The sequence below is a fragment of the Podarcis vaucheri genome (assembly GCF_965113315.1).
Source record: "Podarcis vaucheri genome assembly, chromosome: 4".
Classification (NCBI taxonomy): Eukaryota; Metazoa; Chordata; class Lepidosauria; order Squamata; family Lacertidae; genus Podarcis; species Podarcis vaucheri.
Window position 1 is genome coordinate 71,220,278 of NC_138762.1, and position 23,602 is coordinate 71,243,879.

A 23,602-nucleotide genomic window follows, 5' to 3' on the forward strand; every position below is an offset into this window, starting at 1 on the left:
TTAATGGAAGAAATCTACTGTGTGTTTTGCTGCAACTTTTAAAGATGTTGACATCTCATATATTTACAATAAACAGTCCAAGGAAAATTCCTACTGCTTAGCTACAGCGATATGTAAACTGTTTTGCAGTGAAAATAAAACACACAACGAAAGAAAACTTCTCAGGGGTCAACGAAAGCCATTTAGCAATAAAATCTACGGAACAACCACCAGCATGGTGTGTTAACTGCTGTTAGATAGTGGGGAGGGAATTCCACAACTTAGGGGCTGCCACATATAATGGCTTCTTCCTGGCAAAATGAAGGTATGGGGCTCACATGGCAGAATAATCTGCATGAAAAAGGATCTTAACGCATAAAAATCTAGCATGTTGGGGGAAAGGCTAAGCCAGTTTTCTAAATGCATGGGGTTTTGTTTTGTTTTGTTTTAGTAAGGAGAAATATTCAGTTATGTAATTTGCCCGACCTTGAGTTTGTAGCGATACAGCCCAGGCTCAGCTTTACCACCTCATCTGTAAGAACAAGATGTAAGCTGTAAATTATGGTACTTTAGTGGATGATCTAAGACATTCCTACCAAACTTAAAGTCATTTGGGTTATGACTGGCACAGAGAGTTCATACATATCTGTTCAATGTGTGCAATTCTGTTCTACTTATCTATTCTGCTCTTAATTTTTTGTGTACTGGTATACTTCTTCCTCATCATGGCTTTTACTTCATAATAAAAAGTTGAGGAAATACGTAATCTTGGAAGACAATGAAAATCCATTTTCATTTTTTGCTACCTTGTTTAGGTGCTTCATGTCATCTGAGGAAGGACTCTAGACTGAGGTTAAACCTTTCAGCTTATCTACCTGGCACACCCAAAATTATTTTAAGGTCTACATTAACTTACAGATAATAATTCCATCTCCCCCTTCAGAGGAAGAAGCTTCCATTTTAAGGCTTTTTATCAGTTTCAAAGGGCAGTGTATGCAATAAAGAAACCACACAGACTTTCATGTTTGTCCGAAGATCTCAAAGCAGATATAGCTGCAGAAAACTCAACTGTGCAAATAAGTACTCGAGACACTTGGGATTCTCAGATTTAAAAAGAAGTTTTTAAAATGCAGATATGTGGTTCAGTTTATGAAGGGTTCTTGGCTCAATTCTTCTCTCAGTTCTAAAAAGATAGGACAACAACTTTTTAGAAAAAGAACATTTTAAAAAAACCTCCCAAAATGTAAAATGAATTCTTCAGAATTTAAAAACAGATGTATGAAGTTAGATGTTTCATAAAGCAAAAAGAGTGTGAAACAATTCCAATAAGCCATTTTATACTTAAACAAGAACAAAAGATAACTGTTTCAAGTATCAGTATAGAACAGATTGTGTAATTTCCATGTATATCATCCAGCACAGGTGTATTTCATTGCTATCTGAGTAGCTCTGTTTTACACACACGTGCAATGATATTATGTGAAGGTCTGGATTTCTGCCTCGTTTGAACTATCCCCAAGTAACCAGAACGGGACCACATCTCTTCAAGCCGGAAATTTTATCTTGGCATAGTTTGCTTACCATGATGGTTTTCGGCTATTTTCTTTTCTTCTTTTTTAATGCCTTACAAGGCTAAAAGTGTCAGACTTCCTTCTTCTGTGGCTGGATTATTTATTATTATTGCTGCCGTTAAGAGACTCACTTTGGCTTTTCTATTCATTACTAATAGCCTCCGCTTGAAGTTATCAATGCCCCAAGTTTGTTTCAGAAGCAACCTAAGACCTTTTCGTTCCAACTTCCATTCTGCGTGAAAGAGTTTTAACTTGCTGTTTTTTTACAAATATAGGCAGATATTCATAAGAACAGTAACAACCAGATTTAGTAATGGCTAGCATGTAGGGAATGGAATGTTTAGAACTTTTTTCTTTCTTTGATTAGCTCATTTGCTACTATATCTTCTCTTTTGAAATCTTCCTTGACTTCAAAAGCAATTTACTGAAAAGAACTGGAGACGAGGAAAAAACAAAATCCGAAAGACCTCGGGATTCACATAACTATTTACTTGGTTCTTTAGATTAATAAGTTTACCTTGGATAGGATCCAGACTGGCCTGCCTTTTTAAACCAATTTTCGTGTTTGTTAAAAAACAAGAAACCCAAACTTGATAGTATAGTTAATGTTTTGGGAACTCTATTGCCTCCACCATTATGTACTGAAGCCAACTGTTTTGACTTTGGATCATGAAGAGACAAGGGCCATGAATTGCAGGTTTGAGTGGCCACCACAAGCTCTGCCATGTATCTAGTTATATATAGAGAGGCAGTGTGGTGTAATGGTTAGAATAGGACTTGGGAACCCAGGCTTCAAATGCCCATTCAGCCAGGAAGCTCATTTGCTGACCTTTGGACAGCACTGTCTCTTCAAAGGGTTGTTGCGAGGACAAAATGATGAGAGGAGAACCATGTACTTCAAATTGTGATCCTTAGAGGAAAGGCAGGATATAAATATAATAATTAGTAAGTTGTGGCAGGGCTAAAAATAATACACTTTGTCACTGGCACTCTACTGGTGCAAAATATTGAGATCTTACATTTATAAATGAACTTGGGAGTAGGATGTTTTTAAAGTATTCCCTGCCCCTGCAGTTTTAACGTATCTATGTCGGCCTGTCTTCGTTTGGTTCTATGATTGTTTAGTTAAGTGAAGTAAAGCAACTAACACATTTACTTTCATAAAAATACAGCAAAGGCAGGGATTTTAAAAGTACGAAACTAAAAATATCTACTTTGGATTACGCCACACTGAGTTCAGTGTGTAAGACTGCAACCTAAGACAGCGGAAAGAATCTTCCAAATTTCAGATGTTTGCAACATGCCTGTCCGAAGGTTAATGCATGCCATCACGCTGGTATTTCATAGTAAGAGCCTCTCCTTTTACCTTAAAAATAAATAAATAATAGTTGCCACCTTATCAAGATGACTGAGCATGTGTAATAGTACCTAATGCCTGTGGGAAGAGGTTTTAATTGCTCAATAATGCGGTGGGAAGCTAACTTACAATACAGTGCAAAGACACAGCAGAATACAACTACAACTGCCATTTGTGAGAACCAAGCCTATGTGGAACTAACCTATAAAATCCACTACGAGAGAATACCTTTCGTCTCTTAATAGATACAGTTGTAATTGTGGACTGTGATTAAGATACAGTGGTACCTCAGGTTAAGTACTTAATTCGTTCTGGAGGTCCATACTTAACCTGAAACTGTTCTTAACCTGAAGCACCACTTTAGCTAATGGGGCCTCCTGCTGCTGCTGTGCCGCCGGAGCCCAATTTCTGTTCTTATCCTGAAGCAAAGTTCTTAACCTGAAGCACTATTTCTGGGTTAGCAGAGTCTGTAACCTGAAGTGTATGTAACCTGAGGTATCACTGTATAGGGTGTCAAAGATTCCACATAAGCTCCCAAGGCTGTAACAAAACATATCCATTCTGAGAAGCACCTTCCAGGCCCCCCTCTCTGTCCCAGATAAAAAGTAAGAACCTCCCAACTTTGTAGAACAAGCACCAAACTGTGAGTGGAGGACACTGTATGAGAACATGTGCATTTCCTTTGGTCCATCTAGTTCTGCCAACACAGAATGGCACATCGAGATATCAGTGCTTGTACCTGGGACCTTCAGCATGCTGCACCACTGAAATACCCCCAAAACAATAGAAGCCTACTAATCTGAATTTCTCAGTCAACCTATCATATAGGTCTATCTGCCAACAAGCCCATACACAGAACTACAAGATAGTCACAGATTTTTCCTTGACAAGCTCTGCCACAGTTTTATTTTTATAGATGATCCTTTTAATTACTCAGCATGTTTGAGGAACTGAAGCACACACACCTATTTGCACCCCACCCAAAGTGCAGATTAAGCAACACAGGAAATAAAGTTTCGGGTTTTGATGTGACAGGAGTGTTCGCTAATTATATCCACTCCTTTTAGCTATTTATAAATTGTGTCTTTATCGGATAATTTATCGGAAGACACCAACACAGCATTTTGTTTGGAATTTTGGAGCAAAGGCTGTCTGGTTTTGGAGAGGTGGAATAGCACATTTATTCACACATGCTCAGAATGCAGACCATAGTCACAGATCTAACAGGAAAGAGCACTATTCTGCTTGGGCTTGCTGCCTTCTCAGCAAATTGGTACCTGTGCTTCCATCGGTTGCCTCAAAAGTATGTCAAGTTCTTGAAAACTGAGCAGAAAGCATCATGTAATAAATTATCCTTAAGAATAAATGAGATCACCCTTCCTTCTTCCAGGTGTAGTTTTCTCCTACAACTGCATGGTACAGATCAGTTCATGTCCTAAATATTTGTTACTACTGCAGGCTTTTCCTAGAGAAGATTCCCATATCATGCTAACTATGAATCTGTGAAAGGGCTTGGAGGTAGTTTTAGGAATGTTTTCTACATTTAGCTGGAAGTTGATATCTGCAAGCAGGGTATTCATGTGTCACGCATTACAGAAAACAGTCCTCTCTTTGAAGAACTATGATTCTGGCCCAAGTCCAGTTTAAAGAAAAAGAGGAGACAGCAGGGGCCTTAAAGATGTCCAACTGACAGCACCTGGACAGCGGACTACATAGGCAAACAGGTTTTGTCTATTATGGCAGGATTTTTTCTTGCATTTTTAATTAAATTATAGTCGTGGTTTCTAAATTTGCATCCATATCTATGAATTATAGCACATTTGAACTTTATACAAATCATTTCCCTCTTTTGTGGAGATGCTATTCGTCTTTTCTAAGAGGGCATTTTCCAAACTGGTGGAGAATCTTCCTCCCTGTTGAGGTCGATCTGAGGGCGACCTTAGCTTAATACTGGTGTCCAGATAAGAACTGACTACCGTATTTTTCGCACCATAGGACGCACTTTTTCCCTCCTAAAAAGCAAGGGAAAATGTGTGTGCGTCCTATGGAGCGAATGCAGGGGGGGGACGCAGACGGGAAAAGCCCCCAAGAGCCGCACACAAGCTCCGTGCGCTCTTGCGGGCTTTTCCACAGGAGGGAGAAGGGACTGACTGGCCGCATCAGTCCCTTCTCCCCCCTCCCAGGAAAGCCAGGAGAAGCCGTGCAGCCCTTTTAAAGTGCGCGCGGCTTCTGCCGGTTTTGCGGGAGGTGGGGGAATTCCCCCACCTCCCAGAAAAGCCAGGAAAGCCCTGCGCAGCGTCTCCCGGCAAGGAGACACTGCGCGGGGCTAAAGGGGAAGGCAAAACAGCGAGCGGGATCCATCCCGCTCGCTGCCTTGCCTTCTCCCATAGCTGCGCGCAGCCCCTCCGCAAGGAGACGCTGCGCGGGGCTAAAGGGGAAGGCAAAACAGCGAGCAGGATCCATCCCGCTCGCTGCCTTGCCTTCTCCCATAGCCCCGTGCAGCCTCTCCTTGCGGAGACGCTGCGCGGGGCTAAAGGGGAAGGCAGAACAGCGAGCGGGATCCATCCCGCTCGCTGCCTTGCCTTCTCCCATAGCCCCGTGCAGCCTCTCCGCAAGGAGACGCTGCGCGGGGCTAAAGGGGAAGGCAGAACAGCGAGCAGGATCCATCCCGCTCGCTGCCTTGCCTTCTCCCATAGCCCCGTGCAGCCTCTCCGCAAGGAGACGCTGCGCGGGGCTAAAGGGGAAGGCAAAACAGCGAGCGGGATCCATCCCGCTTGCTGCCTTGCCTTCTCCCATAGCCCCGTGCAGCCTCTCCGCAAGGAGATGCTGCGCGGGGCTAAAGGGGAAGGCAGAACAGCGAGCAGGATCCATCCCGCTCGCTGCCTTGCCTTCTCCCATAGCCCCGTGCAGCCTCTCCTTGCGGAGACGCTGCGCGGGGCTAAAGGGGAAGGCAAAACAGCGAGCGGGATCCAACCCGCTTGCTGCCTTGCCTTCTCCCATAGCCCCGTGCAGCCTCTCCTTGCGGAGACGCTGCGCGGGGCTAAAGGGGAAGGCAGAACAGCGAGCGGGATCCATCCCGCTCGCTGCCTTGCCTTCTCCCATAGCCCCGTGCAGCCTCTCCTTGCGGAGACGCTGCGCGGGGCTAAAGGGGAAGGCAAAACAGCGAGCGGGATCCATCCCGCTCGCTGCCTTGCCTTCTCCCATAGCCCCGTGCAGCCTCTCCTTGCGGAGACGCTGCGCGGGGCTAAAGGGGAAGGCAAAACAGCGAGCGGGATCCATCCCGCTCGCTGCCTTGCCTTCTTCCATAGCTGCGCGCAGCCCCTCCGCAAGGAGAGGCTGCACGGGGCTATGGCTTCTTTAGCCCTGCGCAGCGTCTCCCGGCAAGGAGAGGCTGCATGGGGCTAAAGGGGAAGCCAAAACTTGGCTTGCTCCATAGCTGCGCGCAACCCCTCCGGCAGAGGTTGTGCGCACCCTCTTTGGGGCTGGGGGGGAAAAAAGATTTTTTTCTGGATTTCCCCCCCTAAAAACTGGGTGCGCCCTATGGTCCGGTGCGCCCTATGGTGCGAAAAATACGGTATATTCTGAAGCATTTGTGATTTGTCTGTGACAGTAAGGGAATCAGTTGCCCCATGCTTTAAGAATGCTTTATTTATTGTTCCATCTACTTGAAATAAATGAAATGATTTTAAATGTATCCTTGGACACTGCCCTGAGATAAATTTGATATAGCAGTATTTTTACTGCCATGATTTTCCAGGGTTCTAAGCCGAAAATGTCACGTGTGGATTTTATGTCTCATAAAATGTTAGACAGGATGGACAAATTATCATAAAGCAGACAAGATAGGGCACACAAAAGCACTTGTTGGTTTAAAATATTATAACAATAAGAGTGTCCTCTGAATCTGGAAGAATCTACAATTATTATTATTTACTACTTTACATGTTGACTAATAACACATGGCCTAAAGGCCATTTATAACCCAGAATAGGAAAAAAGAGAGAAATAAATACAGTTAAATAAAACCACCATAGACTAAAAATTACCATACTTAAATGTGAAACAATTTAGAAACCTCCCATCACCACCACAAACGTTAATTAAAATGTCTTAATAGTGATTATACTAACAAAGCCATCAAACTGTGGAAGATATAATCGCAATGAACCCATAGCTTATGTAACACGGGGGCAGGCAAGAGAAACAAAAAATAAAAACGAGCAGCGATATCTGAATAAACCATTTAATTGCTTTAATTTCCCATTCAGATAATATTTTCCTCAACATATTATTTAAGTCTTACAACACAACCACCACATCACAGACTGGAGAAAGATTTAAGGATCAGGCCCTGATATGAGTCATGATTCATGTTCTCTAAAAATGACTTCATGTAATGAGACTAGATATCCTAGTTGGCAGAGCATGTTCAACCTGTTCTTGAAAGTCTCCAGAGAAGAAAATTTAAGAACCTCTCAGGCAACTTTCTCCACTACTAACCCCTAGGCCACTTTGTCTTAAAGGGCTGGCACAGAAAAGAATGCAGGCGCTGGCCTTGGGAATGCACACTAGGGATGCGCACTGATCACAAGACTTGGTTCAGACCCCAATTTGGTGCATTGGAAAACAGTCCTCCTTCATTTGGCCCTGGGTCCAAGACTGCTTTGGAATAAGCAAGGCCTTGTTTTCCAACTCCACACTTCACAACTGGGAAATCAAAATATGGCGATAGATAGATAGATAGATAGATAGATAGATAGATAGATAGAAGTTAATGGAATTTGAAGCCATAGCAGGCCCTTTATAGCGGATACCTCTACTTATTTTTTCAAAGCTAACAAATATATATATGTGCATGTGATCGTGTCTGTGTATGTATGCATGTGTGTGTGCATGCGTGTAATATGTGTGTATAATTAGCAGAAGCAAATGAAATTTGCCAACATGGTAGGCTTCTGAGGGGATGAATTTCATAAGACAGCTGAACTCCAGTATCTCCTGATATGCCCTGCCCAATTTACAAATACCCGCCCTGCTTTGCAAAGGTCTGTGTTAAAACACTTGCTTCCTATTTACCTACTGAACTTATCTACCTGGTTCTAAACCTCTTGGTTTGCCTCTCAGAATTTCTCTTTCTTCACTCAGAAATGAATTATTTATCCAGGAACAGACGCAATCTTGCTGATAACTATTTTGCCTCATCCACACAATTATGGAGCTGACAAACCTCTAGATCAGTGTTTCCCAACCGGTGTTCCGCGGCACACTACTGTGCCGTGAGACATTGGCTGGTGTGCCGTGGGAGGGAGGCGGGCGAGTCGGGCGGTGAGAGGCGGCGGCGGCGAGGATCCGCGTCGAGCCAGGGGCGGCTCCGCGGTGGTGGTGCCGAGCGGCGGGGCAGCACGTGCAAAAGGGAGGAGCGCGAGACAGCGGAGGAGGAGGAGGCCGGCATGTCCGGGCAGCAGCAGCAACAACAGCAGCAGCAACTCCCGGCGACGGCTCCTCAAGCCCCGCCGCCGCCCCCTTGTAACTCTTAAAAAAATAAATGAGATTTGTCCGGCATTACTTGTTCCTGAGAAACACATGCTGGGTCATAGTAATCGCAGCATCCTTTTCTTCGTGCTTACAGACCAACTGTTTAATTATCTGTTCTGGGACCTTTTTTCTGATATTACTGTCAAGCTCACTGGTCAGTAGTTACCTGGGTATTTTTCCTCCTTTTTGAAGATGAGGACAACATTTGCCTACCTCTAGTCTGCAGGGACCTTACCTGTTCTCCAAGAATTCTCAGAAGATTACAGACAGAGGCTCTGAGATTACATCTGCAAGCTCCTTTAGTACCCTTGGGTGAGCTCACCAGGCCCTGGAGATTTGAATTCATTTAAAGTAGCTAGGTACAGAGGTACCTCGGGTTAAGAACTTAATTCGTTCTGGAGGTCTGTTCTTAACCTGAAACTGTTCTTAACCTGAAGCACCACTTTAGCTAATGGGGCCTCTTGCTGCCGCTGCTGCACAATTTCTGTTCTCATCCTGAAGCAAAGTTCTTAACCCGAGGTAACATTTCTGGGTTAGCGGAGTCTGTAACCTGAAGCGTTTGTAACCTGTATGTAACCCGAGGTACCACAGTATTATAATTTCTATTGAGAACAGCCTGTGTATGAATAGCATTGGATCATAACCCATTTCCATGCATGAAGGTGCTTCAAGTGCTGTATTATTATTATTTTTAAATTGTAAGTCAGACCAAGTAACCTTTTATGTGCATCTCCTGGGGTGAAGGAAGACAATGATAACTGGAGGTTATATATCAAGAGGTAGTACTTTTTGAGAGTGACAAATATTTTTCAACCCCACCCCAAAACAACAGAACGTCTCTTTGGTAATGTCCGGACATTACACACACAACAATTAGGAAATTATATGTCAGCCAGGGCACACTCATACAGTACACTAAGGAGGCAGAAACCTTTACCTTGGAAGTAAGGTGGTTCATGATGTTGGCAAATGCTTATAATTTGGGCCGTCCTTATAATTTGGGAGGAAGTACAGGATAGAAATTTGATACAATAAACACCAGCAAATTCTAACAAGATTTATTCCCTAGCCACCATCAGACTATTAGCACAATACAAAGAACTACAGAGTGTAGCTTTAAACTTTTCCTGCCTGTTATATTTGCATTTCCATCAGTCTACTGTTACAAGACACCGGCTGTGTACTTCAGTGCAGGTAGGGCTTCCAGGTTGTAACCTGGACAATACTCACATACCTGAAATTATTATGCAAAAGGAGAAAGGGCAAAAAAATATTACACCCCCACCCCCACCCCTGGACCATATCAACTTTTGTGCAACAAGCTCACTGCAGATAAAAACAGATCAAAGCCGTTATGCAAATAAGAAACAAATTTATACTGTTCTAACTACTGGAAAAGCTTTTGCTTTGTGCTGGAAGAGACACATTTCTGTTTCTATTTTTGAGACTTTAAAGCAATAGAAACATTGGGTTCTAGCACAAAGCTGAATATTCAAGTGTCTTTGCTTAGCAGAGAGGTTCCACCTAGAAAACTCGAAGCATGCACAGAGCATTGCTTGCATTAACTGCTTTTACTTGAAATGTGCTGACCCCACAGGTGAGCTCCATGTAGCCCCTAACCTCATTTTACACAGCCCCATGGACCTCTTGAAACTGCCTCATTCTTCCATCCCATCAGTTTCTTCCTTCCTTATTTCCTCCTCTTTGTATGAACAATTGGAATGGGCAGTGTTTAATGTAATAAAATTGATTTTTTAAAAGCCCCCACCACCTTTTCCCTGGCTTTATGGCTTTAAGGAAGTAACCGTGGTGAAAACTGAAGGATAGTTTTAATTCCAGATTAGCGAAACCAAGACACTTTTGTCTCTGGTCCTGCCAAGCACTTAGCAGAAAACTATGGCAGAAAAAAGGTTGCTTACGCCTGGCTTACACACAGACACAACACATTAGTATTCATGGAAGGCGATTTCCATGGAGATAACATCACACACTTCTGCACCTGAGTTTCCATTAACAGTACAGTAATGAATAATCCCTACAACAGCGTGAAAAGCTGTTTATTTATCCAATGTCCTGCAGCCTATGCTCAGTGTTGCTTCCTTCATGCTAATCATACACAAGCCCTTTTTTGGTTTTTTTACACTAAACTTCTACCTCTCACAACTGTCCATTTGAAAGAAAGGTGATGCTACATTATGGAAACATTCCCAATACGAGTCTGAAACGTCTAGCTCATGGTTGTAAAATTATAATGGGCTGTAAGGGCCAAATTTTCCACCCAGCAATTTTCTTGGTGGCGATGCCCATAAATATCGAGTCCTTATGAATTAGGCAGCAAACTATCCATTCTCCCCATTAGAATACTAAATTTGAAAAAGTATGGCATATAGCATGACACGGTTGAAAAAGTATGGCATACAGTCACTTCCAGCAGTAACTTAGCCCTTTACGCCAGCATGTTTCTTAGCCCTAAACTTTGAATCAATGATGCAGAGTGTGGTAAGAGTTGCAGCTGGTCTCTTTGGAGACCCCTGAAGGACATCATACCTCCCCAAAGTTCAAGATTTACAGCAGTGGTCCAGCCCAGGGTTTCCCAAACTTGGGTCTCCAGCTGTTTTTGGACTACAACTCCCATCATCCCTAGGTAGCAAGACCTGTGGTAAGGGAGGGTAGGAATTGTAGTCCAAAAAAAGGTGAAGACCCTGGGAAACACTGGGCTAGCCCACTATATCCCAAAGGTTGGTTACAGGTAGGTGGCCATGTTTGTCTGCTGTAATCAAAAATATTTATTATTATTTTGTTCCAAAGGTTTATGACAGACCACTGTACATGTTATTAAGGAACCCAGGAACAGTGCCTGCCCTGCATCAACAACCACCAGATTTGGGTCTGTTGAGAGCAATGTCAAAAACCGTGACCTATGAGCAGACTTAGAAAATACCCAGTTGCCTAAGAGTCCAAGTTTTTAGAAACCCAACACCAGTGCCTAGGAATATCAAAATATATCACTGTTTTAGATTGTGTCAGGAAGACAAAAGCATTACATCTTTCATCGCCACAACAAGTATATTACAGCATCTACATATGCACTGATTCAACAAGGATTCCCCTAACTGAATAAGCAAACCCACTTTCTGCAATGAAATTAAGTTTCACTTAGAAGTTCCCCACCCAAGTATTTGCCAGACTCACTCGACATGACTCATCTGCAATTTACTGCCGCAGGCAGTTTCACAATGGGGTTCTGCAGAAGAGAACCTGCACAGGAATACATCAGAATGCTCCAAATATGTACCGTGAATGTCTTGCATTACGTTATCAGGATGCTTATCTTGATCAAGTTAATCTTACCTGCAATTTCAACATGTTTGCATGTAGTTAGCTAGTCAGCTGACCTGAACTCCACTCAGGAGCTACTGAGTGAGTGAATTATTGCAATTAGGTTTGCTGTCATTTTTAGTGAAAAACTGGAATGGGTCTTTTCTGGAAAAGTTAAAGCAAGAACTCAAATAACAGTGTTTTTCACCCTCCTTTTTCTTTAATTGATCACTCATTAATGTATCAGCATTTGAACTTCGCCACTGAACAGCTTCTGCTAATTAAATATTGACCATCAGAAAAGTGTAAGAGTTATAACATATTGCTAAAGAACATGAACATTCAGGTGCAATACAATCTCAGTCACGTTTCTTTTTTTAATCTTAGGCATAGATTAAAACTGCCAGGGTAGACAAGAATAGTTTGCCTTCAGGAAAGAGATTTTTGGAATACTGTGGATAAGCACCCTTTACACCTAGAAGTGAAAAAAGAACAAAAGGTAACACTATTTCGTTTCAATGCTCTGATCTGCAAGAACCAATTAGACCTCAGAAAGGACAAAAGTCAACTCCTTCCACAATTCAAAGAGACATTTTTTGAGCATTAGTCAGCAATTCTGACTAAATGGGTGTGGGGCACTTCAAAGACCAGCTATGTAAAAATGTCTGCTTAACAGCAGCTCCTTGCTGCTTCCTTGCCAAGGTCTTAGGTGGCTCCTCCTGTCCTGTGACGAATGTCAGAGCTGGCTCATGCTCAGAGGAGCAATCTTGCCACCATCATGGCTTTGGCTGGAATGGAGATGAGGAAATGCAGACAGAATGAGACCGCTGCCAGGAACTGTCGGCTGCCAACGGTATCATACACCTGAAGAACCAGCAACAGGCTATCTGTGCCACTTTCATGTACTAGCCAAGTGAAGAGTTGCTTGAACAAAGGGTCTTCCAAGAGATAACTTGGAGTGTGTGTAACAAAAACAGTTCTAGCGCCATCATTTTCTGCAAACACCCAGTATTTTTTTTTATCAGTCAAATCCGTACTGCTGCGAACAACCCAAAATCTTTTAAACTTTATATATGCTATTTACCAGATGCATGAAATCTAATATACAGGGCCCTAAAGGAAAGGGGAAAGAAACAAGGAAACAATGTAAGGTAGCAATAGTTCCGTTGAGATCTGGCAATGTAAGAATTAAGGTCTATCGAGTCCAGCCGGATGAGACATAAGGTCTATCGAGTCCAGCATCCTGTTTCTCACAGCGGCAAACTAGGTGCTTCTAAGAAGCCAACAAGCAAGGGCACAAAGCCAACTGTGTTGGTTGTCTGCAATTGGTATTGAGCCCAATCCCAAAAGTAACACATAGTTATTAGGGCTAGTAGCCACTGACAGACTTATCCTCCATGAATTTCACCAGTCTCCTTTTAAGCCATCTTTAGATGTCAAAGGCTCAAACTACACACCTGCATTTGTGTTTTTTTTTTGTAAATTACAGCTGTGCTGAGCCTGGATTCTGATCAAAGTCTTATTACACAGGGAGAAGAGGTTTATCCCTTCCCTCGTCAGCTGCTAGCCCCCCTCCCTCATATCATCGCCACTTGGCTATGAGGCTTAGTTATGCTTTGTTTTTTAAGTGCCACACTCACTGAAGTCACAAGAGCTGGCACATTTCGCAGAAAGACTTGTTGCCGGGGCATCTTTGAACAAATGTTTAGACTCATCTGCTGCCCGTTTAGGAAAAAACACATGGAAAATTAAGTTTGTATATGAGTGAGATTTCTATGTTTTTAAGAAGCTTGCCCTTGTAGTACTCATAAATTCTGAGCACCATGTTTGCAGAATGAAAGGTGGAAAAGTTCACTGACCAAGTAAAATATAGCACATAAGCATGCTTCAGCATTCAAAGAACTTAAATGGCTTGCTTCTGTTTCCTGAGTCAGGCTTTTTTGGCGGAATGACAAAGCTAAATTATTACCTTAACTAGGAGCTGTCAACCAGCGGGCACTGGGCTGGCTCTAGCCCCCTGGAGAGCACAAACAAGCATACTACTTGCCAACCAAGAAGTGAGAAGAAAAGTGGTGGTGGTGGTGGTGTGGGGAGAAAGAAAAAGCACCCTTTCGGTTATTCTTTCACCTTCCCTTTCATTCCCAGCAAGGCACTGAGGAGAAGGGCAAAGAGAATCACAGACAAATGTGAGGACAGGTGCAAAGTAAGTGGTATAGAAATTGTTATAAATAAATAAGGACGGAAGGGAGGGACTTACAGACTTTGGGACTATGAATGATTTTTTTGAAAGGCAGTACAGTATAATGCAGGGACGCGGGTGGCGCTGTGGGTTAAACCACAGAGCCTAGGACTTGCCGATCAGAAGGTTGACAGTTCGAAGCCCCGCGACGGGGTGAACTCCCATTGCTCAGTCCCTGCTCCTGCCAACCTAGCAGTTCGAAAGCACGTCAAAGTGCAAGTAGATAAATAGGTACTGCTCCGGTGGGAAGGTAAACAGTGTTTCCGTGCGCTGCTCTGGTTTCACCAGAAGCGGCTTAGTCATGCTGGCCACATGACCCGGAAGCTGTACGCCGGTTCCCTCGGCCAATAAAGCAAGATGAGCGCCACAACCCCAGAGTCGGTCACGACCGGACCTAATGGTCAGGGGTCCCTTTACCTTTACCTTACAGTATAATGCAGTTGCAAAATCAGGAATTGGACCACGTAATACTTTTGCGTTATACTAGGGATGGAGAACCTGTGACTCACCAGATAATGCTGGACGGACTCCAATGCTCATCAGCCCTAGGCAATATGGTCAACAGTCAGGGATGATGGGAGCTGTAGTCCAACAACACCTAGATGGTCCCAGGTTCCCCACCCCTGCTTTATAGCCACTGAAACTGGATAGCTCTGTCGGTGTAGAGCATGGGACTCTTAATATCATGGGTCGTGAGTTAAAGCCCCACACTGGACAAAAAGATTCCTGCATTGCAGGTGGTTAGACTAGAAGACCCTTGTGGTCCCTCCCAACCCTACAATTCTATGATTCTAATACAACAGCCCTTTTGAACTCAAGTTTCCCATCTTAGACCTTACAATATCATTAGTGAGTTTACTCCTTTTTAAAAAAAAGGTATGTGGTACACTTGACAATCACATTCTACAATGCAGTCACAATAGTAGTATGTACAATATCTGAGAAGAAAATATTATCATCCTCAATAACAAAATATAGCATACTCAGTACTGTGAAAATGTGCTATGCCAGGGCCAGAAATACAAACTCAAGTGATGTGCTGACTGCATACAGGAAATACTTAACAGGTGCACATCTTTTGCCCTTGAAAACAGGGTATTTGAAAAGGTCCTTGATGTCTACATAAACATCAGAAATGAACCAGCCAAGTCACTCAGTTATGGGCTGTGCTACCCTATTATTATCTGGTTTAACAATGTGAATTTGGCTTGACCTTCCAATAAACCACTATAACATTTTATACACCCAGCATTTCAGTACCCAAACACATGGCTTTATTCCATCTTATATTTAAAATAGCTACAGATGGGCTTGTCGAATGTTTTTAGCATTTCAAACTTCTCGTAGATTGTTTACATCTTGTCCTTTGCTATCTTTCCATGCACTAAGCAAAAGTTCATAAAAAGTGTGTGGTGTAGTTAAGTACAGAAGGCAAACAAACCTTACGCCTCTCTCCACCTTATCACCACTCCCTCTCATAGCAAACCTGCCTATCAGTTTGGAAGCAAAATGGGGCCACCAAAAATTGGACAACATTTCTATACTCTCAGGGAACACACAATGTACATAAATTTGTAAGTGAATGTGTTTAAGTCCCTCAAAATGGTCTGGCAAGTACCCGTTAGCTTTTTGATGTATGGAAGACTGGGGTGTCAGCCAAGAGAAAAAGAAACGGGGGAATCTGCCAGGTCTAGCAGGCACCTTACAGTAAATATCTGGAGTGGTGGGGTAGAATCAGAATTGTGGCATCCATGCTGTAAGCTCAAAAACCTCCTTTCCCTGCACTATACAACAGGTTACATGCTTTATCAGTATTTCAAACCAGTTCATCCCTGTTACTTTGACCATTAGATCCTGATGGTCCAAGAAATTATTGTGCAAGTGAATCTTTGAAAAACCACTGCTGCTGCAGGAGAGGGGTAATTTTGCTGAGGTAGTTGCATGGACTTTTAAAAAAGATAAAGAGCTGCCTTCAAACACACAGCATTACACATGCTGACCACGCTAAGCCCATACTTAGGATAGAAAAATTGGGAATTGAGTGTGTGCAAAATCCTCAATGAGGCTTACTCACAGGTAACTGGGTGCAGAATTTCAGCCTAGATTACACTTTGATTCAACTGAACAGTTTGGCATGATTAAGTCTCCATTCAAAACAACAGGAAGTGCAGGTAACTTAAAAGGTAAAGGTAAAGGTACCCCTGCCCGAACGGGCCAGTCTTGACAGACTCTGGGGTTTGTGCGCCCATCTCACTCAAGAGGCCGGGGGCCAGCGCTGTCCGGAGACACTTCCGGGTCACGTGGCCAGCGTGACAAAGCTGCATCTGGTGAGCCAGCGCAGCACACGGAACGCCGTTTGCCTTCCCGCTGGTAAGCGGTACCTATTTATCTACTTGCACCCGGGGGTGCTTTCGAACTGCTAGGTTGGCAGGCGCTGGGACCGAGCAGCGGGAGCGCACCCCGCCGCGGGGATTCGAACCGCCGACCTTTCGATCGGCAAGCCCTAGGCGCTGAGGCTTTTACCCACAGCGCCACCCGCGTCCCTGCAGGTAACTTAGTTGACTCCAATTCTATAGTCTTAGGAGAACAAGCAATGTTCTCCTGGGCCCCACAGGCATTTAATAAAATCTGAGCATCTCTAACCATACAATAGTAAGATTCTCAGTACATACATGAACAACAACAGATAATCAACACTATTTTAATTTCTTAATTAAACCACAAGTTTCAACTATTACTTCATCATCAATATAAATAGCAATGACAAAAATCACTCATCTCTTAAAAAGTCCTTCCAGTGCATCTGTTAATTATATTCCATGCCTCAAGTCTCTGCTTTCTTCCTTGCCTAAAACTTAACAATATGTCAACTTCAAACTTTTCAATAAACTCTAAAACCCTTGGCTATTTTTAATCCCCTAAAGCATTTAATTACTTCTATCCAATACAGACATATTGTTGTACATAGTATGAATAACACATGGATTTGGGTTCCCCTGTCTGCTTGTATACGTTTAATACAATCTAGGACTCCCTAGAACATTTTTGAGTGTTGAAGGCAGGAAGCAGTGTTTTTCTCAGCTGGCCTCACAGTGATCAGGACACAAAGTGAACAAAAGGCAGCCATTTCCCAAATGCTAAGTGACTGTCTATGTATGCTTGGTAAACCAATCCTGCCAAGGGATGAGAATAATTTTTATCACATTTCCACACCTAATCAAGATTCTGGAAAAGCAAGGTGTGGTGCAAATGTTCTCAACACTTAGCAGGATATTAAATGCACACTTTGGTAATTCCTTGTATTGTCTGTATTCAGCCACCTATAATCAGATTATCAGACACTGACATAGGTAGGTAAATTATGAGAGCCACACGAATTTTATGGGACAGTGGCCATGGAGATTAGATTGCGTCACAAACCTATACTCCTTCAGAGAAGGCTCACATAACTGAAAGTTTCTTCATACATCACCACTAACAAAATATCTCTGAGCTGGACATGGATGCCAGGAAGAAGAGATTTAGCCAGGGGGACCTGGCGTGCTAGCTTTCTACGTCTAAGGATTGTTTTTGTATGAACTAGACCCCAGCTTCCACCAGTGAAAGAATAAAACATTATCTAGCAGCAAGCAGCTCCCCTTGGTTCTCAAGGTCTTAAGAAATATGATGGACAGCCAATTGTTGTTTGTTAAATGGTAATAAATTACACTGATGCAGAAACAAAACTAATTCTGCACAGATCAGATCAGGGGGTTGAGTTTGGATAAAAGTTTGGCAAACAACTGAAAACAATGAGCATTTGAACAACACATGTTTTAACACTCAGTGGCAATACTGAAAGACACATGCCCTTCTCGAAGGCCTAGGGGAGAGGAAAAATAAAGTGAAATAATCTGCCTAAGAAAGTGTGGTGTTTGCTTTTCAGCTGCGCAGGTAACATGCAAGTGGGTCTGTCCTGTTATCACACATGGCCTTGTGAATGGCTTTTGGGAAATGGAGGAGGATTTTTCTGACCAAACACAGCTAAATAATCTAATCCAGTATTCAGTTGCAACAATGACATAAGCAAGAAAGAGCTTCAAAAAAAGCTCTGATAGCTCTCCCTCCACCTCTAGGCCATTAGGGAATAAGCCACAACAACTGGAAAGTTAAGAAATTATCTTGACCTGTGCAGTTTAGAGCAATTCAATCTGTAGTTAAATGTTCATTCAGCACAGGAGAAATGACAGTGAAGAGACAGGCAGTTCTATGAGGAGAAAAAGGAGGAAACTGTACCACTTCTACTAGGAACAACTCACCATTCTTAATTGAGCAGTATTGTGTGACCATTCAGGAAATTAAAATAGGCAAATAAGATCACTTACTGTCCTTGAATCATCTTTTTGTACTCATAACAAGAAGTGTACTTTTCTCCAGTTAGTGCAATGGCTGAGTAAGTATACTATGAATTCTGATTTGGTGATTGTGTGATGACACATTAATTAACCTGGAATGCTATTCTGGATTAAAGGGGGGGCTGTATGTAAACTCTACAGTGCAAGCCTATATGCAAACTTTCTCAGAGGTAAGCCCCACTGTGCTGAATAGGGTTTACTCTCAGGAAAGTGTTCCTAGGATTGCTGCCTGAAGCTTCCATCCACCATGGAATTTACCATTAAATCAATGGGACTACCAGTGAGTATGCTAAACTGAAAATGTGACCAAAAACAAACGGTAAAACCACATTGTGGCAATTACAGCCAAGAGAACAAAGCCAACCGGGCATTTTCAAGAATATTTGAAAGCAACCCTCAATGAGTGGCGGCTGGAGTACGCACTCCAATGTCACGAAGACCAAAGTAAAGAAGAATTCAGCCGCTGCCAACAACATCGCAAGAGTCCCCTGTTGAGGTGAATCGAAGCGACCACTTAGTAAAAAGTGCTTCCAGAAAAGAAAAAAAGGAAAAAACCACACCATTTGTATGTGCAAGCAAACTGCTCGGCCAGGGGGCAGAAAACTCTGGAAATCGGTAGGATTACAAGAGTCAACCGGCCACATCCTGACATAAACAAAAGAGGCTGGGAATCCCCTCACCCACCCCGCCACACTGTGGCACCCCTTGGATCACCTACGCGGAGAAATACGCGCGCGTGTAACCTTACCTTGGTGATGATGAGAGGCTCTCCATGTTCTCTTCCTCCTTTCAACGTGAATCCCCAGGGAGCCCCGCCGCTCAGTTGCACTTCCACCAGCTTGTACGCGTCGCCTCCCCTCTGCTCCCCTATCAGCAGCAGAGGCTGGTGAGGGTGCCCTTGGGTGTCCAAAAACGCGGGGTTCAGCCTCGGATCTTTGTCCGGGAACCTCTCCTGGCCGCCTCGGAACTCCACGTTCTCCATGGTCGCCCGAAACTGCCCCCCAGCTCCTTCCTCCTAGCTGGATCCAGCGTGCCGCTGACCTAGGAACCACATACCTCACAACAGTTTCCAGCCCGCTCCCATATGGTGAGGGGAGGGAGTTGCAAAACCCCCTCGCGCAGCCTTGGCTCCTCCTCCGCTTCCCTCCGGATCCCGTTGGGTCGAAGAGGAGCCCGGGCAAAGGGGAGGCGGGGAAAGCGCGCAGGGAAACGGCGAGGCTGCAAACAGGCTTGCTCAACTCAGACGGGTGCAGTTGGGCAGAGCCATGCTGGGAGGGAGGAGGAGGAGGAGGAGGCTCACGCTTGTGGGGTGTGTTGTAAAATATTCCAGCCCAAATAGTAGTCGCTGCGGCGGATTGTGGCCAAAGGATTTCTCTTTCCCTCTCTTTAAAAGCCAGGAGATAAGTTAAGAAAGTCTCCCAGAACTAGCGCAACTTTCGCCCGAGGGTTTTCTTTAGGAAATCGGTGGGTGGGAAGATCGAAAAGGGTCTGGGTTGGAACATGCTGGTGGGGAAGTGCGCATGAATCTCCAAACAAAGCGGCGGGTGGAGAGAGAGTTTTCCCTGTTATGTATTGAAGAGAAATCTGTGTCGACTGCTATGCCCACCCACAATTTAATATTCCCCCTTCCCCTATCAGCGAAATAGGAGGGCTGCAATGCAATGCTAAGCTCCAACATACAGAGGAAGAATGCACGCAACGATTTAAAAAGAGAAAAGGGGGGGAAGGGTCACTGCGATTTCACGTGGGGGATAAGTCGCAGCCGTGTTAAAAAGGCAGCGGGAAACCACGCCTCCTGGATTCAATGGGGTTCCGGCCCCGAGGAAGAGACCTGCTGCTTTCGGCATTGCTAAAAGCAATTGCCAAAGGAGAAAGACCCCCCCCCAATAAAAAACACACCCGGCGGCAGCCGCTCCTATCACCTATTTCCGCTTCCTCCTTTTAAAATAAATAATTAATAATAATAACCCTTTATTTTACAATGGCTTCTTGTCGAAGCGCAGCCCCAGTGCTCGCCGTTTAGGCGCAGCGAAGAAGCCCTTTGTGTGGGTGGGGCGAGGGGGGTGGGAGGCCGAGGCCTCGCGGGGGCTGCAGCTACTGCGGGGATGGCGTCGTCCCCGTCCCAGGGAAGCCCCCTCGAAAGGTTTCGGCGCTTCTCGCGGGGGGCCAGGCTGGAGGGGTCGGGCGGCGGCGGCACAAAGACGAGCCGGGGAGAGGCGGCGCTTGAGCCGGCCTCCCCTCGAGCAACCTGCGGAGCGGCAGCCCAAGCTTCTCCTCGGGCGGCAGCAGCAGGTTTATCCTCCAGGACCCTCTAGTGGCGGCTGGCGAGAGGAGCGGCTGAGGGAGCCAGGCGGCTTCCCGCGCGCTGCCGCTGCGCCTAACCAGCAGAAGGCCAGGCTTGCACGTAACCTGCACGCCTTTCTTCCTTCACCTTTCCCACACGCACCTGATAGATAGAACTTCTTGCACTTGCTCTAGAGAACAGGGAAGATCGCCACATGTAGTACTAACGGACGGTGCTATTGTTCCTAGAAAAACAGGTGCCAGGACACCGTCCTCGTTCTTAGAATGGCAATGTCGCCCACCTGAGAGGTGCCGGAACTGAGCTCCTGTAAATTCCCCTAGGGAAAAAGCCCTGATTCTAATAAAGGTATTGTCCAACTTTATAAACATGTGTCTGAACCATGCCTTCAGTCATTTGTTTAGCATATAGCTTTTTTCACAAATGATGCATTTATAACGCATTCAGTACAGTGGTACCTCGGGTTATGTACTTAATTCGTTCCAGAGGTCCGTTCTTAACCTGAAACTGTTCTTAACCTGAAGCACCACTTTAGCTAATGGGGCCTCCTGCTGCTGCCGTGCCGCCGGAGCACGATTTCTGTTCTCATCCTGAAGCAAAGTTCTTAACCTGAAGCACTATTCCTGGGTTAGCGGAGTCTGTAACCTGAAGCGTATGTAACCCGAGGTACCACTGTATTGGAAAATGTTTTTCATACGTCATCTAAATAATCTATATACCATCCCTGTAAAGGCAGTGCAAGCTGACTGGAGGAAGTCTGCAGAGCTTACCTCCTGCTAAGTTCATGGCAGAAGAAACAAATTTTAGCTGGGGATTTCCTAGTACATAGTTGGCAGTCTTCAGCCACTACACCACACCTAGTGTCTAGCGAATACAGTGGCGCCCGTTTGTAAGCTCAAAATAAATCAGACTAACAATGTACTGCTGTGCATATTTACATAGGACGTTAAATATGGCTTCCTTCTGTTATATGATTGCAAAGTCTACATTTGGAATCTTCCACATTCATAATCATCACATGCCCTTCAGTTTCAAATAGGCAACCGGTACTTGAGTACACATTACTTCCCCGATGCACCAATGTGTAGCTAGCTTCAGACTAAACAGAATAGGTTTTGAACTCTGAAACACTAGTCATATTCCAGCATTTTGCAAAGCTAGAGGACAGAACTGTGTAGAATCCCCCAGATATATCAGATATATAATCAGATATATTACTGATTTGCTTATTCTGAAGTTTGGAAGTCACTGAGTTGAATAGTAAACCAGTACAAGATTGGATAAATAACTATTTACTTCATATTAATTATCCTGGTATGTTTAGAAGGCTTCTGAGTTATGTAGCATCAAAGTTGTTGCTAGTAAACACACACATACGCCCTGCAACCGGTTCCCTTTAACAATAGTGTTTTAGTACTGCAAGGAGAGTGCTCAGGATCCTTAAATTTCATCACAATATTTACAGCTAGGCATTGCATCAGAAATCGTACTGCCCTTACACTGGCTCAGCCATGAATTTGAGAACAGCTTCTCGTTTGGGTATAAGAAGGGAAATACTCCACTAAATAATGCAAGTCTACTGAGAAAACAAACTTATAGTACTTTCTTTCAAATCAAGCAACCTCTGAAACAGCACATTTCTGGAAGCTTCAGATGGCAACATGTAGTGACAATGCTCTTAGTAATACGTAAGGTTAATTTCCAGCATAATACGCAAGAGTAATTTCCATCTTTAATTTCCAACGTATGTTTCACTGACCGTTAGCCATATGCTCTCAAAACACTATGCTTGAATGTCGTTTCCCATTCACTCACAAGGGCATGTGCCTTAGACCAGGGTGGGTGGGGAGAACCATTTTCTGCCATATCCCCCCCTGAAAAAAATAACAAGTCAGAGGTTTCTACACATACACACCTCACATTATCTCCATCCTCCTAATGAAAGCAAGAGGCTTTATCACAGCTCAAGGACATGTTCCACACAGACAGAATAATTCAAGAAAAGTGTGGAGCAAGGCTGGTGGAGAGGGGGTTGTCTGCGGAGCATGAATGGCTTGGGAGAGTCCTGAGGGCCAGGCAGAGAGGTCTGAAGGGCCGCATTCAGGTTTGGTGGCTGAGGTTCCCCACCACTGCCCAGGACATTTATTGTGGCATGGTAACCAACTGTCAGCCTCATGAGAGGCAGGAACAGAACAGTAACAACATCATTTGTTTTAAATGATCATTCTGTCTCTTTCCTGCAGTTCTTTGCCCCATTTCTTTCCCCCACCTGATTCCTACATATCTCCAGATTGCAAAATATCATGGAGACAATAATAATAATGAGGTCAGTAGAAAAGTACTGGCTTAAGACAGCAGAGGATCTGGGCCAACATGCCACATTTATTTATCTCTCCTGCACTTGTACTGACATTCCTGCCACAACAGCAAAATGTGTTCCACACTTGTCTGGCAGTTCCCGGGAGAGAATCCCTCTGAACGAGATTTATAACAAATCTGTATTGCTGTTATATCTTATAACCATTCATATGGGGGAATTTCTGTCTTCTGTGCAGTTCCAAAATACTTTATTTGGTCTGCAACCAACTGCAGGGTGTATTCTAGAAAGAAACAAAAATGAAGTATCAGTCCATAAATGTTTTAGTCACTCCAAACACATGAATTTTGAGGGAAATGGTTATAGGGGTTTTTATCTTTAGAGCAGCTGGATTTGAAATGCTGTGGTCAAGGGAGATAAAGTATTTATCTCTATGAAAATCAACAAAGGTAAAGTGTGTGTGATGTTCAACATAAGCAAAGAAATAAGCTATTTTAGGATTGCAGCTTATGTTCCCCAAGGGCATTTGACAAATCCTTTGTCGTGCCTGGGATCAATCTAAAACCTTATAATGAATTATTGACTATGCT

General features: G+C 44.0%; 1 protein-coding gene across 4 annotated transcripts in view; it reads right to left on the reverse strand.

Annotated features, from left to right (window-relative positions):
- The window catches only part of SHROOM2 (shroom family member 2), a 108,716-nt gene extending 88,475 nt beyond the window's left edge, over positions 1-20,241 (reverse strand). For 2 of the 4 annotated variants that reach the window (XM_082220007.1, XM_082220006.1), the window contains exon 1: positions 19,142-20,239. In XM_082220007.1, the coding sequence (XP_082076133.1) occupies positions 19,142-19,375 (234 nt within the window). In that variant the 5' untranslated portion in view covers positions 19,376-20,239. Of the gene's footprint in view, positions 1-19,141 lie in introns of all 4 variants that reach the window. The other 2 variants (XM_082220004.1, XM_082220005.1) reach the window with 2 other exon arrangements.
- Between the last annotated feature and the right edge of the window lie 3,361 nt (positions 20,242-23,602).